Source organism: Scomber scombrus, chromosome 1 (genome assembly GCF_963691925.1).
Source record: "Scomber scombrus chromosome 1, fScoSco1.1, whole genome shotgun sequence".
In the NCBI taxonomy this organism is placed as follows: Eukaryota; Metazoa; Chordata; class Actinopteri; order Scombriformes; family Scombridae; genus Scomber; species Scomber scombrus.
The window spans coordinates 4,186,852-4,203,893 of NC_084970.1; the positions used below are offsets into that span (position 1 = coordinate 4,186,852).

The 17,042-nt window shown below is 40.2% G+C and overlaps 1 protein-coding gene across 1 annotated transcript in view; it reads right to left on the bottom strand.

Moving 5' to 3' along the window:
• The window catches only part of cd81a (CD81 molecule a), a 30,647-nt gene extending 15,753 nt beyond the window's left edge, over positions 1-14,894 (bottom strand). The window contains exons 1-2 of the mRNA XM_062419480.1: positions 14,746-14,894; positions 4,012-4,126 (exon numbers count right to left, since the gene is read on the bottom strand). Coding sequence (XP_062275464.1) covers positions 4,012-4,126; positions 14,746-14,811 — 181 coding nt within the window. The 5' untranslated portion in view covers positions 14,812-14,894. The remainder of the gene's footprint in view (positions 1-4,011; positions 4,127-14,745) is intronic.
• Between the last annotated feature and the right edge of the window lie 2,148 nt (positions 14,895-17,042).

A 17,042-nucleotide genomic window follows, 5' to 3' on the forward strand; every position in this document is an offset into this window, starting at 1 on the left:
GTTAGCGTTCTGTTAGGAATTATTCTGCTGCCTGACTTCAGTGACAAATGTTATTTTAAGGCAGGTGTATTTTACATAGTCTCCTAATAGCCTCCCTCTTATCCACCATTTTACATCAATGGTGTTAAATCTACAAAGTCTCCACACATTATTTCTCAGCTGTTGGTTGGTTTCAACAGTAATGGTTAACAGCTGGCTTGGTTTCTCTAGTTAACGTTAGCAAAGAGAACAATGATATCTTAGTTTGCTGTTGGGCTAACGGGGCTTTCAATGGTAGATGAACAGTTTCATTTTAAGTACTCGTTTGAACAGTAGTTTGAATTTCGACTAAACATTGACAGTCATGAGAAACTGTGATGGATGTTTTCATGGTTAGATAGCCTGTCTTATCATCTGCTTGTCTGACGCATTTTTAGTGGCGTCGCTGTATTGACTTTGATCTTAACTGATAAAACCAATGATTAAAGCAAAAAAAATGTTCTAGTTTGACATCTTTTGCTTGATTGAGGCTTTGTATGCAAGTAAGAGTCATAGGTCTGCTCTCTGATAAACAAAACATTTCTAATTGTGATCAAGATCAGTTACGCTTCAGTACCAGCCTCCCCTCTCCAACACTGCCTCAAAATTTGTAAAGATTACGTAACGTAAAAACGAACTGACCCTTCAACTCCTTTGCTACCAAGATAATTAATGAAACTGGACTCAGCCACAAAAGTTTGAGGAACTGCCAACATTTTGCTTCTCGAAAAGCATTCATGATTTATTTCATTTCAAAGTAAAACATGAGAGCACTTTCAGCTGATTATTCAGTTATACGTCGTCAGTTCATTTATGTTTAAGCAGGCAGCCATTGGGTGATTGTGAGTGTTTAGGGGTGAAGAGAAAGGAGACAAGCAGATGTAGGACTCCATATTGAAAAGCTGCTGGCGGCGGCAAGGGATAGAAATGGGAGGGGAGGGGGAAAAGGGCAGACAGAGGTAGAGGGAGGACTAGGGGGGAAAATAGTGAGAAAAGAGACAGCGACTCAAACACTAACCACAACCAGATGGGGAAGTGGGGGGAGCGACAGTGGAAAGAAACTGAGCGCAGCGAGGAGAGGAAAAAACTTTCACAGAGAAAGAGGGAGGAGGAGGGGTGGGGCCGCTTAGGAAGAGAAGGAGGAGGGAAAGGGGGAAGAAGGGAGAGCCAGTGAGGAATTTTTTCCTATACCGACCAGGCCTTTTTTCTCCCCTCCTCGGGAATGAGAGGGAGGCTTTATGTAATGGGTAGGATGCAATCATTGAGGCTGTTTGGAAGAAAGTCCCCTAAGTAGTTCCCCTCTGAGTGGTGAGTGGTTTTCATTGAACGGCCACAGCTATGCTGACATGGAGGGCGGCAAAAATAAAAGTTCCAACACCCGCTCCGTTTCCCCTATCTCTGTGTTTTAGATAAAAAGGGCTCTTTCACTCATCTTATTTTAAAAACTATAAAAAGCCTCTCGCTATCATCTCTTCCCTTTCATCTCTCTTCTCACCTCCTCTTCATCACAAGGCGGATGACTCATGTTGACGCAGGCGGGAGGAAGCATCTAATGTAATGTGGGCGTCGATGTTGGTTGCAGGGGAGAGCTGATGCTGCGGCTAACTTCATGCAGGAACGCTAGCTTTGAACGGAGTCATATGATGAGCTGTGTGTCCTCTGTTAGTCCTGGTCATAAGTGGTTGGTGCTCTGGGCGAGGCCGGGCCGCCCTGTTTCAACATCAACATATTTCACACCAGTCCATTATTCTCATGTCCAGGTCACTGACAGTCAGTTCGTCCACTGCTCTCCCTGTACTTCCTGTACTGTACTGTATGTGTGAGTGCGTACATGACTGATTAGACACTGGTATGTGAAGCTGAAATTATTAGACGATTAATTGATTAGTTGTTTAGCAAAAAAATGTTCTGCTAATTTTGATAATCAATTATAGTGAATTTGAAGACCTTTCGCCTTGAGCTCTGGGAAATTGTGAAACATCATTCACATTTTTTTAAGTTTAGTAGACAAGGACATTAATCAGTGTATCAATAATAATAATGAAAATGAATTCATGGATAATGATTCAGTTTGGAAGAATCTATATTTATTCAGTTTTGGAGATCAGAACAACCAATCCTAAAACAAACAAGACAGACAAATAGTACTAAAAGACTAGTAGTTTTTTAAGGTCCTGATCATCATGGCTGCCCACTTTCCACCACACATGGCTCTGAGGAAAACATACGAATTGGAGACCTCCTGTGTTTGTACAGCTGGTAATCTAGTCAGACTCAGTAAGCAGGCAGTAAGACAGCTGGTCAGGGAGGTGGTGACCAACAACCTACTGGACACTAACAACTTCAGAGCTTCTTTGTATACAGACAGGAGAGTCTGACAGATGGACGACCATCTCTGCAGGTGCTCTGTTAATCATGTCAGCGGCTAATGGCAGTCTGCTGGGACGCTGCCATTGTGCAAAATGGCATGAACATGGCAAAAGGGCGGAAAAGAAAAGTACGCTTGCACATATGTGTTCAGAGCACATCAACACAACACCTGACTGTGAAGTAAATAATTAGGAACAAGTGGTACAAGTTTTTGCTCTCAGCCTTATCATCCTTTTGAAAGTTTAGAAATTCACTATTCTTATCACCAACTAGTTTAGAATTTTTATCTACTCTAATACCCACAGGATGGGTCCCAAGAGTAATTTACTGACTGTCCATGATGGATCACCTCTTATCTTTAGGTACTGGTGCATGGCCTGTAATGCTGCTTCAACACATAGAAACATTTTAACAGTTATGTATGTAAACCAACAACATGGAAGAAACTAAAATTCTGTTATATACAGATGTTAAGTACTGTAAATGAATCTTTTCTCATGTCAATTGGCTTATAATGAGGGCTGCATTTAAAAAGAAATACATAAAGTAGATCTTTTATAAAAAATGAAAAGTGAATCCATCGTAACGGGCTCTTAGATCATTCACGTTCTGTGCCATTTTGACTTTGGCTTATATGTGCCATGTTGGTTTCAAGCTGCCTGTAGGAAGTAACCTAAGAGTCCGTCCGTCCATTCTTGATTAAAAGCTCTTCTCTTTTTAGCTCAGATGTGTGAAAAAACCTTTCACACATCTGAGCTGAGCTGATACCAAAAAGTGACCTTAAAAAACCACTGCGGACCACTTATTGGTCATTCATTTATCTCCTTCACAGGCTTTCTGTTTAAGAGTAAGCTTTCCACCGCTGCCTCTCATTCCTCAGCTGCTGTGCTTTAACCACAGCAATACGCATGAGGACATGACAGAAAAACAGACGTGTCTTGTTGCTCTTTGTATTTAGCCCTGCATTAGTTTGATGTAACAAATAAATAAGGAGAAACGTCTGTCTCCACAATGAATCATCTGTTGAGTATTTCATGCTTGTTTATTTGTGCTTTAAGAACCTAACAGGCGTGAAACAATCGCCCGGAAGCGTTTATATGAGTCTATACATTGTTTTCCAGGAAGATCCTGCATAGTAAACCTTTAACTCATTAAAAATGAATATACCATTGTTCTTTATCAATAGGGGCCTTATAGACCAAATAGGATCCACTTATTCTAGACATTAATAGTTAATGTTATTGCTTCACTGTTAGTGATTGCAGCACATCAAACTAAAGACACTGAACCTGTATTCAATAACAACAGGAAATGATATGACACTAAATAGATAGTCTTCTGTCACAGTGACATTTCCTCTTAGTGTATAAGCTATGAGCATTATGAGCATTGTACTGTATTCTTTGCTATAGTTACCCTAACTGTGGTGTATAAAGTGCAGTGTTGAGTGGAAATAAAACAAATGTAGCACCATCATTCTCCATGTGATTGAGGTTGGCGTGGCAACAGATGCTTTTTTTTTTTTTTTTTTCAGAAAGGCCTCTCTCAACACAAGTTTCACTAACAGATTTTTTCCATTAGAGCACACAGTCGGGCACAGAGTAACAAGGTTAAGATACGTACTGATGTAGAAGGTGCTTGGCGGTTGGGCTCCTTCAAATTCAACTCCTAGCAGGTTGCTAGTCTGGGGATCGTGTCTCAGCCATAGGGCCACGCCCAGGATTACACCTCCTGCAAGCTGCAAACACACACAACAGGACACATGGACTTCAATACAATGCATTTCATTCATATGGTACACCGCATCGTCCTGGTTACATTTTGTTCACTTTCACATTTATTGGGCACATAAAAACAGATCCACACCCCGTCACAGTTGATGTGTGTCATCATAACTGCAGGACTCTATCATCAGCCTGGGTTTTATATTTGCATGTTTTACTGACACTGCAGATAAAGCATGCTGCCATTCATTGCACAGGCTGCAAACTAGAGCAAGTCAGCTGATAAGATAGATAGCGATCTCATGTCTGTATGTTGAATATAAAGCTCAATACTAATTAACATGCTTTGTGTCGTTTAAATCATATGTACAAAGTCTAAAACTGACTGCAGTTTGCTGGTGAGTCGTGCCAGCCAAACTACGCATTGGCCAGAAACAGCTGCTGTGCAGCCAGCACAGACTCCAGAATGTTACTGGTTGATTTGATTTTTTTTTTCTATTACAGTTTTTGAACAGATACAACAAATAAATTAAATACCGTAAAAAACGGTGTATAAGTCGCACCTTAAACGCAATTTTTTTTTTCATTGAAAAGTGGGGTTCGTCTTTTACACCAGTGTTTCCTATTCACCAGCAAAATACAGAGAGAGGTTGGATCTGGATATGATTTTAGGTATGTAAAAGGCCGTTCACACTAAGAATGATAACTATAACAATAACTAACAAAGATAACAATATGAGCGTCCACACTTAAGTATAACATCCTGTAAACAGCTGTGTAAAGCACACTCCAACTGTGCCTGCAGCTAATGAAACTAGATAGTCTATTGATGACCCGTTACTGCTGTATGTTGTACGGAAAAAAAACAAAAAACAGGCGGAGTTCACCGGCAGGTGCTGATTCAATGTGTTTCAGTATTTACAGACCAAACTGACCCAACTGACAGCAGCAGATGATGAAGCGTGATGAGTAAAAGCGCACAGACGATCAGCAGTATGAGCACAGATCTGAAGATTAAAAGACTCACTAACTTTGTTGTTTTTCCACTGGATGGAACAGAGGATGATGCTTTGTTTGACTCCGGGACTGACACAGAGTTCGGGGACAGTGAGCTTGGTGAAACTAACTTCGACTTGGACACAAAATTTGCGCACAGCGACAGCTCTGATGAAGAGTTTTTGGGACTCAACTAAACATACAGCTTATGTAAAGTTACTGTGTTCTTTTAAAAGGTTTAATTGAAACTCATATCCTAATCCGAACCCAGTCTGACCGGTCCAGTTCAGTTAAGCAAATCATTACTGGACCATTAACCATGTTTATAAATGAATAGCTACTGGTGCAATCAAATAAACCAGTCTTGGTGCGACTTATACACTGTTGTTTACGGTAATTAGTGAGCTTTAAAGTTACTGGTAGGTGGACTAGCTGTTCTCCTGTTTCCAGTGCTAAGCTAAGTAAGTACGCTCATGGCTTGATATTTAAAAGAGATTTGAGAGTGGCATTAATCGTCTCATCCAACACTCAGAAACCAAGTGAATAAATGTATTTCCCAAACACGTAGTATTAGCCTGTAATTAAACATGTTGTTTTCGCCCGTAGTTAAACACGTAGTTTTAACCCAGTTATTAAAGTTAGTGGGGTGTGCTGTAGAGGGGATATTTTGAGTGTACATTTCAAGACCCTGTGCTTATTTTTTCTTTCCTTGTTTCCTCCACTACAGAGTTTCCTGGGGGAAACCGTGCACACACTGCGATGTTTAACTTTGTTATATAAATGTATTGTTCTTTAGGGTGGTTTACATTGACATACGCCTTCCCCAGGTCTTTTGTCTGTCCTCTGACAAAGAAACCCTAAATATAACCAGAGTTAGCATATACCTCAGGAGGCACACAGGAACAAGCACCAGAATATATACACAGCAGCTGTAAAATAAACCACAGACGGACAGAACAACACCCTTCCGCTGGATACAGGTTTGGATCTCATCGTCCGCATACTTTAATATATCTTTAAAATATCTTCCTCTTTCCCGTGACAAAAACAGAAAATCTAAACTGAACTAGCTTCTGTGAATAGATTTTTACCAAAACAGGCTCAGCACCCCTGCTCCCTTCCCATCCTCCTCCTCCTCCTCCTCTCAGTGATCTCCATTCCAGAGCTGAGCACCGCTGCTGCCTAGCAACCAGATCAACACCATAACTGCCAAGAGTGCAGAAATTCAACACACAGACACACACACACACACACACACACAAACACACACACAGAATTACTAACTTCATGTGAACCCCCCCCCCCACCTTCTTACCACGTGAATTACCACTAAGATGAGTCACTGAGGCAGAAGTGGGTTGAATAAAACATGTTTAAACAGATTCCTGAGAGGATTTCATTTACAGTGTCTGAAAAGATTATAAATAAAGGGAATCCCGTCAAAATTTGTGCTTTTGTACTTTTGCCTGTGATTTGACAAGAATCTGCATCAAGTACCGAATGCGGGTAGATTTTCTGGTTGGCCAGTAAATCTGGCAGGTAAATGTTTCTACCAAAATAGTCATGTAAAAAAATATCTGGTATGATGGCTTGGAGGAAATTATTACTCATGTTTGTCTACCAACCCAGTTTAGAAAAATGTGTTTTTATGTCCTAGTTCCACGTTACTATTTACTGTATGGAACATAAGCCACTCAATATCGCCACTCTCCGCTCACCTGCTACTTGCTGCTAGCTACAGTTAATTAAATAGTTATTATATGGTGAAATTTACAAGAAGTTATATATTAACTGTGATGTGACAAGAATCCGAATCAACACCCACCAAGTCCCAAGTGTGGGTAGATTTACTGTTTGGTGAGTAACTCTAGTAGTTACATGTTTCTACCAAAATAGTCATGTAATAAAATATCTGGTATGATGACTCAGAGGAAATTATTACTTATGTTTGTCCCAGTGTAAACAAACGTGTGTTTTTAACATGCTAGTTTTTACTTCCTAGTTTCACGGCACTGTTTACCGTACAGAACATTAACTACTCAACATCGTAGCTCTCCACTCAACTGCTAACTACAGTTAATTAAATAGCTATTATATGGTGGCATTTACAATAAGTTATTTATTATTTTGGCCGGCAAACAAATATGCTTAACCAGTGGATTTTTTTCACCTACCAGTATCCTTGGCAGGTGAGTCAAAGAGTTAATTTTGGAAACTGGATGTAACGGAAGCCTAGAGCAGTCCAGCTATTACTGACAGAGTTCAGAGACAGTCCTGCTCCCAGGTTAGCTACTGTTAATTAGTAACATGGAGTCATTTATTGTTTTGTCTGGTGGATTCTTTTCACCCACCGGTCTTTTTGGCAGGTGAGTCAAAGAGTTAATTTCGGACACTGGGTGTAACACCAGCTACTACTGACAGACCTCAGAGACAGCCCTGCTCCCAGGTTAGCTACAGTTTCTGGGGCAGCAGTGTAAAGGAACTTGACTCCCAAACACAACCAGCAACACACTTGAGAAAGTAATAAACTAGTTCATCACAAATCCACGAGACGGCCTTTGAGCCACAATAGGATGTTTGAGTCAGAGGTAGCTTTCACAGAGGACTGGCTGCAGATCTAGAACTGGAGAGTCACTTCAACTGATTGAATAGAAGACCCACTTTTCACCCAGAGCAAACAAAAAAAGCTCAACTATAGATTGAGTAGTTTCAATTAATCAAAAAGTGGGTTGACAGAAAAAAAATCAGCAATCATTTTGCTAACGGATTTCTTCATTTAAGTACCGTAAAAACGGATGTATAAGACGCACCTTAAACGCAATTTTCTTTTTCAATTAAAAGTGGGGGGCATTCAAATAAACCAGTCTTTAATAGAAGCGTTTTTCCCAGCATGACACCCCATAAAACTAGACTGCGTCTTATACACCGGTTCGACTTATACACCGGTTTTTACGGTCATTTTTTGGTGTTTTTTCTATGATAGTAAACTGAATACCACTGGTACCAACTGTTACTCAGACGTAACAATTCATTTAAACATGTCAACTAGGTTTTTATATATAAATAATTAAAATAACATTTAGTTGCCGCCATAGAATCAAGTAGTAAAGACTAATAGCGAGGTGTATTTTATAGTTAAGCTATTTCACAGCAGACACTTTGGCAAATAATAGTAGGACACGCTTAATCAGTAACAGGGTCATGGTAGTGTGCTACTTCACTGGAGAGGCTTCCAAGGACATTTAAACGGAACCCACGATTAATGCTGTTAGTCATGTTTATGTTGAAATGTCTCAGCATAAAAAATTGTGAAAATTCTCCGTGAGATGTCCATCACTTGCACATGTCTTGCAGTCAGCGTGGATTGATATATTTAATAAAATGAAAGCGTATCTGTTCTGTGAGACGCACGGGTGACAGACATAAAAAATTATTCTAAAAACACTATGTGAATTGGCTGTATCAGTCTTCAGTCACTCTAGCAGCTCTGCGAGCCTTTGAGCTAAGTGTTGATGTCATAATGCTAACGTGCTCAAAATGACAACGCTAACACACTGATCTTAAAGCGTGTATAATAATAACCATTTTCGCCATCTTAGTTAGGCAGGTTATCTGGCTCATATTTGCTGCTTAGCCCAAAATACAGTACAACTGAGGCTAATGGGTTATTAGTTTAACACGTATGTTGTCGTTAACTAAAGTGCTGGACAAATTTAAATGTTGACCAGATGATTTAAGTTACTACACTTCATTTTGAGGGGGAGAACAATGTCTGTACTAAATTTCTGAGCAATCTGTCTAATATTTGTCAAGATATTTCACTCAAAACCACAAATGCCAACCTCCTCATTGCCCCAATCAGAGGCATTCATTATTGATTGTTTAGTGACAAATATTTAGTTATAAAGAAATACTTAAAATCTGCAATCAGGCTTTCAATTATTTCTGGATTGATTAGCAGAGTAGAGGCTCCAAGGTGCACGGAGAAGGGATTATGGACGATATATGGTGTCACCCATGTTCTTCATTGGATACTACCCTTGCCTCTCTGCCTATCTGGGATAAAGATTGGCCTTAAGTCACATGACCATAGTAGATACCCCATTGGCTGATACATGTCTTGATGCACTTGATTTTTTTTTTTCACCACTTTTTAACTACGACATTTAAATGCTGTTTGTATTTGTTATGTATTTGTGCTGTGATGACCCTGATGAAGGCCACAAGCAACTCGTGTTAGTCTAACAATAAAGTTGCTCTATACTACATGTGTTGCTGGAACTTTTGAATTAATTGATTCATCATTTGATCTCTTGAATGTCTCCCCCCCCCCCAATACAGGGATGTTAAAATGATACAACATTTTCCTTAGGACACATCCTACTCATCCCAAGATTTCATGCATACGGTTTCAATCTGTTGTTGGGAGTTTTGAGGCCACCAAAGAGCCTAAATTTCAAAGTAGATTTTATGGTAAACAGGAAGTGGCAATATGAGGGGAAGTGGCAATGTGACTGCCAAAATATCCGACTGTTCAATCTTATAGATACGCATGTATTTTATTGGAATATATAATACTTAAACAGATGTGTTCCCTTAAGACAGAGGAGGAAGAGACAAGAGGATACACTACCAATGGCACAATTATACTGGAAGCTTGTTTGGTAGCTATCTAGGGAGGTACACCTTTGAATAAGACAGTAGTTAAGCTATCCGCCTCATTTTCAGTGACTGATAACATTTTCTTGGCCTTGGATGCCAAAGACACAACAGAACTGTGTGTTTGCTCATACGGGCCACTGCATTCGTTGCTACACATTCCACACCAAGAAAACAGTATGAACTCTCAGAACAGCATCTGTATGTCACATCATGTTTACTGCACTGTTGGCTTATCAGGCACCTTCAGAGCAAAACCCCTAAAATTCATGATAACATATCACACAAATATGTTGTAAGACAGGAAAGATCGTCATTTCAACATCTGACTCAGTCCAGCTCATATTTAGCAACTCGGGGTGGTAGTGTGAGAAAAGAGGGTGAATGTCTGAAATCGCCTCAGACATCACCAAGTGTGAGATCAGCACAGCCAAAGTGTCCCCATCAGCCCTCCCTCCAGTGTCTATTTCTGCCTGTTGCCCAGAGTACAGGGGGTTGTAGAATGCTGGGTATGCTGGAGGAGAAGGAGGGGGGTGTAGGGGGGATGGGGTGTGGTCTGCAGCTTCTAATAAGACTCCTATACCACCACAGAGAAGCTTGCCTCCCACCCACCCCCACGTAACCTCTTAACCCTCTCAGTGTCCAACGTGATTTATGGAAACAGGAGGTCTCCTTTTTTTTTTTTTAAAGAGCCAGCATCCACAGCAGGCCGTTGAACGAACGCGCATCACAGTCGAGGCGTCTCTTCAAATGGACAGAGCTCGTCTGCTCTGACAGATCCATTCACAGAGCTCTTTAGAGCAGCCAATAAAACTAAAAGGGCTAAAGTGGGATATGTGTTAAAAAGAGAGGAGGAGCCGCAGAGACGCTGTAATGCACTTTAAGCGCTCTGTAATGCATCACATTACAGTCACTTTTCAGAGTGTTAGCCACAGGAACTGTTGCGCATGATCCCAGAATCATACACCCTGCCACATCTTATTTCCCTAGCTTTGTTTTTCGGTCATTCCAATTGTTTACGTTCAAACATTTTGACAGCTCACACCAGAGCTGCGTACACCACATGTGGCTAAAACAATTACCAACAATGGAGTCCAAATTTAAAATGTCTTTAAAACACAATTCAATACATTCCACACTGACTAACAACAAACCTTCAAAAAATGTAACGTTCATCCCAATCAAATAAACCTTTGATGTAGGTTTTTACAAATGCAAATGGGAATAGTTGAATGAAATAGACCTGTAAGAACACAGACAAATGATGATGTGATCTATAACCAGAGAGTTGTCAAAAGGATAGGTTTTTTTTTTATTTTCTCTGGTGACAACATCCATCATTTTGCAATTCTGAACGCAATAACTCAATCGGTCGTGTGGAACCACGGTTTTAGAGAACCAGAGACTTCCAGAGAAGTTTGTAATATCCGGGTGAAGTAGCCTACATCATAATGACAGAAACTATATTATGTCCAAGATAATAGTGTACAGCCTTGCTAGCAGCTTGTTGAGACTGTACAAAGCTGCTTTCAGTTAAAGGGAAACATTTTATTCTGTGTCTCAAATCATGTACTTATACTTAATATTTTGAGTGCATAAGTCTGTTCACACTGAGAAGTATGGAAAAATGCAGTGCACTATTAGTACCTGGATGGTGCACTCAAAACGGTCAAACAGTTGAGGGTTGAACTATGGGCACTTCTTGCCCTCAATGGTTGCCATCTTGGCTACATAGCGGAAGAGCAGAGACCACTTTTCAAACTGGAATTGGCGTTGTAACTACTGTGGACATTGTCATATCATACAAATATATAGACACTAATATACTGTTTTCAGAAATAGGCCATCAGTAGGTTATTAGGTTAATTTAGCAGTCTAATGATTTGGCATGCTAATTATGCGAATTGTTATACATGGTAAGTGCACGATGGTCGCGTTTGATTTGAGACAACACCCTGTCAAAATTTGCACACTATGCAAGTAAGTAAGTACATAGTATACAACAGAAGTATGTGATTTGAGACTAAACTATAAATGTTAGTTTAGCCCATTGGCATGCAAACATTTGCTAAATAACACTAAGCACAAAGTACAGCCGAGGCTGATGGAACATCATTTGTTTTGCTGTTATCTGGACAAACAGGAAACAGGATTCCTCTGGAAACTGTGGATATGTGCACCAAATGTGGAAATCCATCCAATAGTTTTAAAGATAGTTCAGTCTGACCTTAAGTGGAGGACCAACAAACCAATAACAGATTCCTGCAAAACTGATCAGTGCTACATTAAGTCCATTCTGTTGGAAGTACTTCACCCTAAAAGGTATTGCAACCAGCAAAAAGAGCAGATTCATGTGTTCATTATGTTATAAGTAGTGAGATTTAGGGCTCTGAGAAACAAAACATTGCCTTATGGAAGTTTAATTGGACCCTGCTTCACAAAAATGGTTACAACTGCAGACAGGGGCATTTAACTACAAGAGCAAACCTACAGTATAAATATGGTACAATTACATTTGTCAATGTAGAGATTAATCCTTTGTCTATGTGGCTGCATATTAAAGAGTTGGTTTCTATTTATTAGGGACTCTTTAAGTTTATTTCACTTCTGTTGCTGCTGTATGTGTCAGTGGCACTTATGAGAATGGTAGGTCTACTATAATGATATTTCAGTTTTAACAAGTGAGGGGACAGACGTGCTCGCTCATTGAGTCACCTTTTGGAAGTGACACTTAGAAGTTGTTATAAAAAGGCGGCTGTTCTTTCCAGTTAGACTTACAGCCTGTTATCTATGTTAGATAATGCTGCTAACCGAGCTTTATCATGAACTCTCTGGTCTCTGAACAGTCAGGCTGAGAAAACTGCAGCCTTTGCAAGAAAGAGCCAATCACTCTCAATTATTAGTTTCACTTTAGTTGTCATTTATCATTGATAAAGGCCAATTGGGGCAAATGTTCATCAGGAGGAGCAGCTGTTAGTCTACCAACATCAATATGAAACTAAAAAAACAACAACTACCTAACAGTTCCTACAAAAGGCTTAGAACTGCCATAAACTGAGCTTACCATGACAATCTTTTAAAGGTGCTAACATGATTAATATAATAAACCTACAATACTGAGTGTTGGCGGTTTCTCAACACAATCTAAAAACGACTTTGTATTGATTCATTGTAATAATTTATGTAGCACAGTTCATATAAATAGACATAAATCTATGTGGTTTCAAAGTATTTTCTGAGCAGAAAAGGGAACCAAAAATTGATTTTAAAAAAGGAAAATAAAATTAAACTTTTAATAATAACCCAATAATAATTACTGGACACGATAAGACTAGTCTGATGCTTTCAAATTTGATACAGCTGAGAAATTTTTTTTTTGAAAGGTGAACCAAATATTCAAGTAGTCAATCAACAGAAAATGAATCAGCATTAATTTTGATGATTTTTAAAAAAATATTATAGTTATAATCAAGGAAAAGGTTCAGCTTCTTTGTTGTTGGGTTTGGTAATCACGCAATGCAAATGTCTAAATACTGCACCACAGTAGAAGGAGTCTAAATGAGCAACTTTTTATATGGAACAAATATTGACAGCCAACACCTACAAACTCTCACGCTGGTTTCCACACTTGCTGATGAAGCTACGTCTGCTGTGGCTACTTTATGTCTGCAAAGAAGCAGCAGCAGACCAACATGCTGTTCATCTGGGGGCTACATTCAGAAGCTCGTAGGGAAGCCGGCCTATTTATAATGAATACAAATTATGATGATGTCCAAAACAAAGTAATTACAGTTGGCTTCTATAATAACATTATTTTAATTATTCAGTTATTGCAGTAGCCTCGGGGGGTGACGTCAGTAACTGGCCACAGCCCCACCAGATACCAAAGAGAAATAGAAACAAACATCTGTGACCACTGACTCACTTTAATTGTTATTTTGTGAGTTAAGTCAAATGCTTCCAGTAGATATACTTAATACAGTCTACAGGGTTTGACTTGCACTGACTTTTTTTTTACTGAGGAAGTCCCACTTTTTAAATCTCTCTGCTGAATTTAAAATTTTAAAAAAAACTAAGGAGAAAAGGTACAAAAGTAAATGGAGGTCAGAGAAGCGTGTGAGAGCAAACTATGCAGCTATTACACAAGAAGAGTGAAAAACTGAACACCCAAAAATGTTTCCATGATCCGTCACCCAACACAGGGCCTGGACTCACCAAATGGAAACCACCATGAATCCCCCCCCCCCCCCCCCCCCCTCCTACACACACACACACACACACACACACACACACACACACTAGAAGATGTAATCCAAACAAAGCCAGACTCTCCTGCCGCCCAACACATATAACGGTGGAGCATCACAAGCTGAACATAAAAGTGAGTGAAGCTCCTTCAGCTACTTAAAAACTCAACTCAAATTTGATTCCAAAAGTATTGAACTCCCGTTTCTTATCAACACCCAACCACAACTAACGACTGCGGTTGTTTTCATGTGGTTTTAAAGATGCTATTTTGTCCCGTTTCATTGAATTTTTCGTCTCACTTTAAGAGCTGAGGTGACTAACTCAGCCATGTTGAGTTTTGGTCTCAACTACATCATTAACCACCTCGTGTATGTGTGCTGTAGTTACGTAAATTAACCGCACGTATTTTTTGTCTTTTTGTAGCTATTTATTTCATTCCCCTCATGTCGCCGTTATCCACCTGGAGGTATAAAAGCAACCATGAGCTCATTGTGGAGATTTAGCAGCAGTATATATGTGAAAATGTGACGTGTATGTTGTTGGTTTCATTCATGATAGACTGGCAGCACAAATAAACCAAACCCGCGAACGACCACCAATAAGAGGCGGCGCTGCCCCACGCACTCAACACGCACACGCACACATACACACGTACATAAATGTACACATGTATACAAACACTCAACACACATTAAACACACAATGAGGTGGGAAAAACAAGGCAGCGTACCCAGAAGATGAAGTTGAAGAAGAAGAGCAGGTACTTGATGCATTTGGTGCAGCCTTCGACCCCCATGGCGGACCTTGATACACAGAGATGTGGCGTAGAGTTAACGGGACGGCGGACTGAAGCTTAACTGAGAGCTCCTGATTTCAGCTGGTGGAGACAGGGGCACACCCAACTCCCTCCCCCCGCCCTCACAGCTTCCAGTAAGTATTTCCTGCCTCAGCTTTCAGAATAAAAGCCATACTTAAAAGGAGGAGTTCATAGTTTTCCAAGTGTGTCTTAAAACAACAGTCAGGAGCAAAGATGAACACTGAGATCATATGCGGCTCGGGGAGGGTGGGCTTTTGGGGCTTAAGCCCCGGATCTTTCATCAAAAGCCCCGGATCTTTATTAAGCTTTATTTTTTGTATTATCATTATTATTATTATTTTTAAATCATCCTCGGACAGATTAATGGCTCAGGAACATATAGCCCATTACAGGGGAAATAAGCTATCCATCAATCATACCCCTATTATAAAGAAAAGCAAAAGAATGAATGAAATTCGCCACGCTGAGCGCGCAGGTGGTCAAGTGGTTAAGAGCGCATGCAATAAGCGACCCCGATTCTAGTCCCAGCCGGCGGACCTTTCTGCATGTCACACAACCCTCTCTCTCCCATAATTTCCTGTCTCTCTATTGTCAAATAAAGGCGTCTATGACCGCGGTAACGTGAGTCGATGTCTGATTTTCAACAATTGGTCAAATAAAACTTACACCTGATAAAACATGAGGAAAATGTTCAATCTTCATAAAGAACACATATCTGCAAAAGCACTTAGGCTATATGTACCTTTTAAGCGGCATACGCATCCATCGCGTCGCGCGTGTATCGCGTCGCCCGGCGCGAATTCGCGTCTATTCGCATTTTTGCGTTTACTTTATATGTAATCTCGAGTCCAGATTACATATAAATTATATTTCGCCCAATCGCGTTTGGTGGGAACACACCTAGGACCTTCACTTTACATTACGACCATGCTGACTGTATTTACTCTAGTTCCGGCACAACGAAAATCAGACAGCAGCAACCGTAACCACACTCTCCAAACAGCGGCTCACTTTACTGCGGTCCTGGCACCCCTTGCGTAGGCTAACACTAATGCTTAAAGCAAAGTTTAAGCTTAAAGCTCGAGTTACGCTCTGGCCGAAATTATTATGAGAATTTATTAAATATCTCTTGCAGTGGTTTGAGTGAGAGTTTGTAATCATCATTGTTCATTCACTCATTTTGTCCAAGATGCAGCGGAGCTGTGATGTTGCAAGAATACATTTTTCAAAGATTCAAAGATATTGTTTAGTTATAACAGTGAGGCAATAATATTTTCAGTTTTTATGGTGTGGTGATTGGAGTGACAGTATGTAATCATTGTTCTTTCACCCAATTTGTTCAATATGAAGCATAGAGCTGTGATGTAACAAGAATACCTTTTCATTACGTGCATCTTTTACTCTTTTCATTAAATAATTTTGCATTGCACTAACAGCCTCTCAATCCCTCTATTTAATGTCGATTGATTGTCGACATGACAAAACAGTAACAATAGTCATCATACTCATTTAGTGAATGAAGACAAAATGAAACTGAACAGTGATGTTGAAGAGACTCTTGAAGGTGTTTTACACTGTATATAAGAGCTAGGGTTTCTACTACATTAGCTAAAATGCATTTTATTTATTGGACATAGCCACCTAGTGGACAACAAATGCGACAACATGAAAAAGGTACTTTAATGCACAGGTTTACCTGGGCTGAAGCCAAGGGGCCTACCAAGTTCAGGGAGAGAGGGCTGGTGCATTTTGTGTCAGAGGCAGGTAGTCTCAGTACTTCCAGTGGCAACTCCAGCTGCCGGATGAGCTGCCGAGGCAGCTGCCAGGGCAACTGAAGGTATTTCGGCACCTGCCAGCCAGCTGCCAGGGCAACTGACGGTATTTCGGCAGCCCTGCCTCTGTTTTTTCTAACTACCACAGCATGGTAGGGTGTTTGTATGTGTTTATAAACGAGTGGACAAGGCATGGCCAGTGCAGGTTAATGTTACAGGAGAGGAGCAGGGGACTACCCACAGTGCTGATGAGCAGACAAGTAAAGCAGATGAGGAGGTGTGAGCACACGAGCACCAGAGAGGGGAAACTAGGCAGTTGGGCAAGAGTCAAATGACTCTTATATATATTTTATATCATATATCATATATAATATAATATATATAGGCCATGTCGCTATCCATTGTGCTGAATGGAGTGTGTGTGTCTGTGTGCAGGAG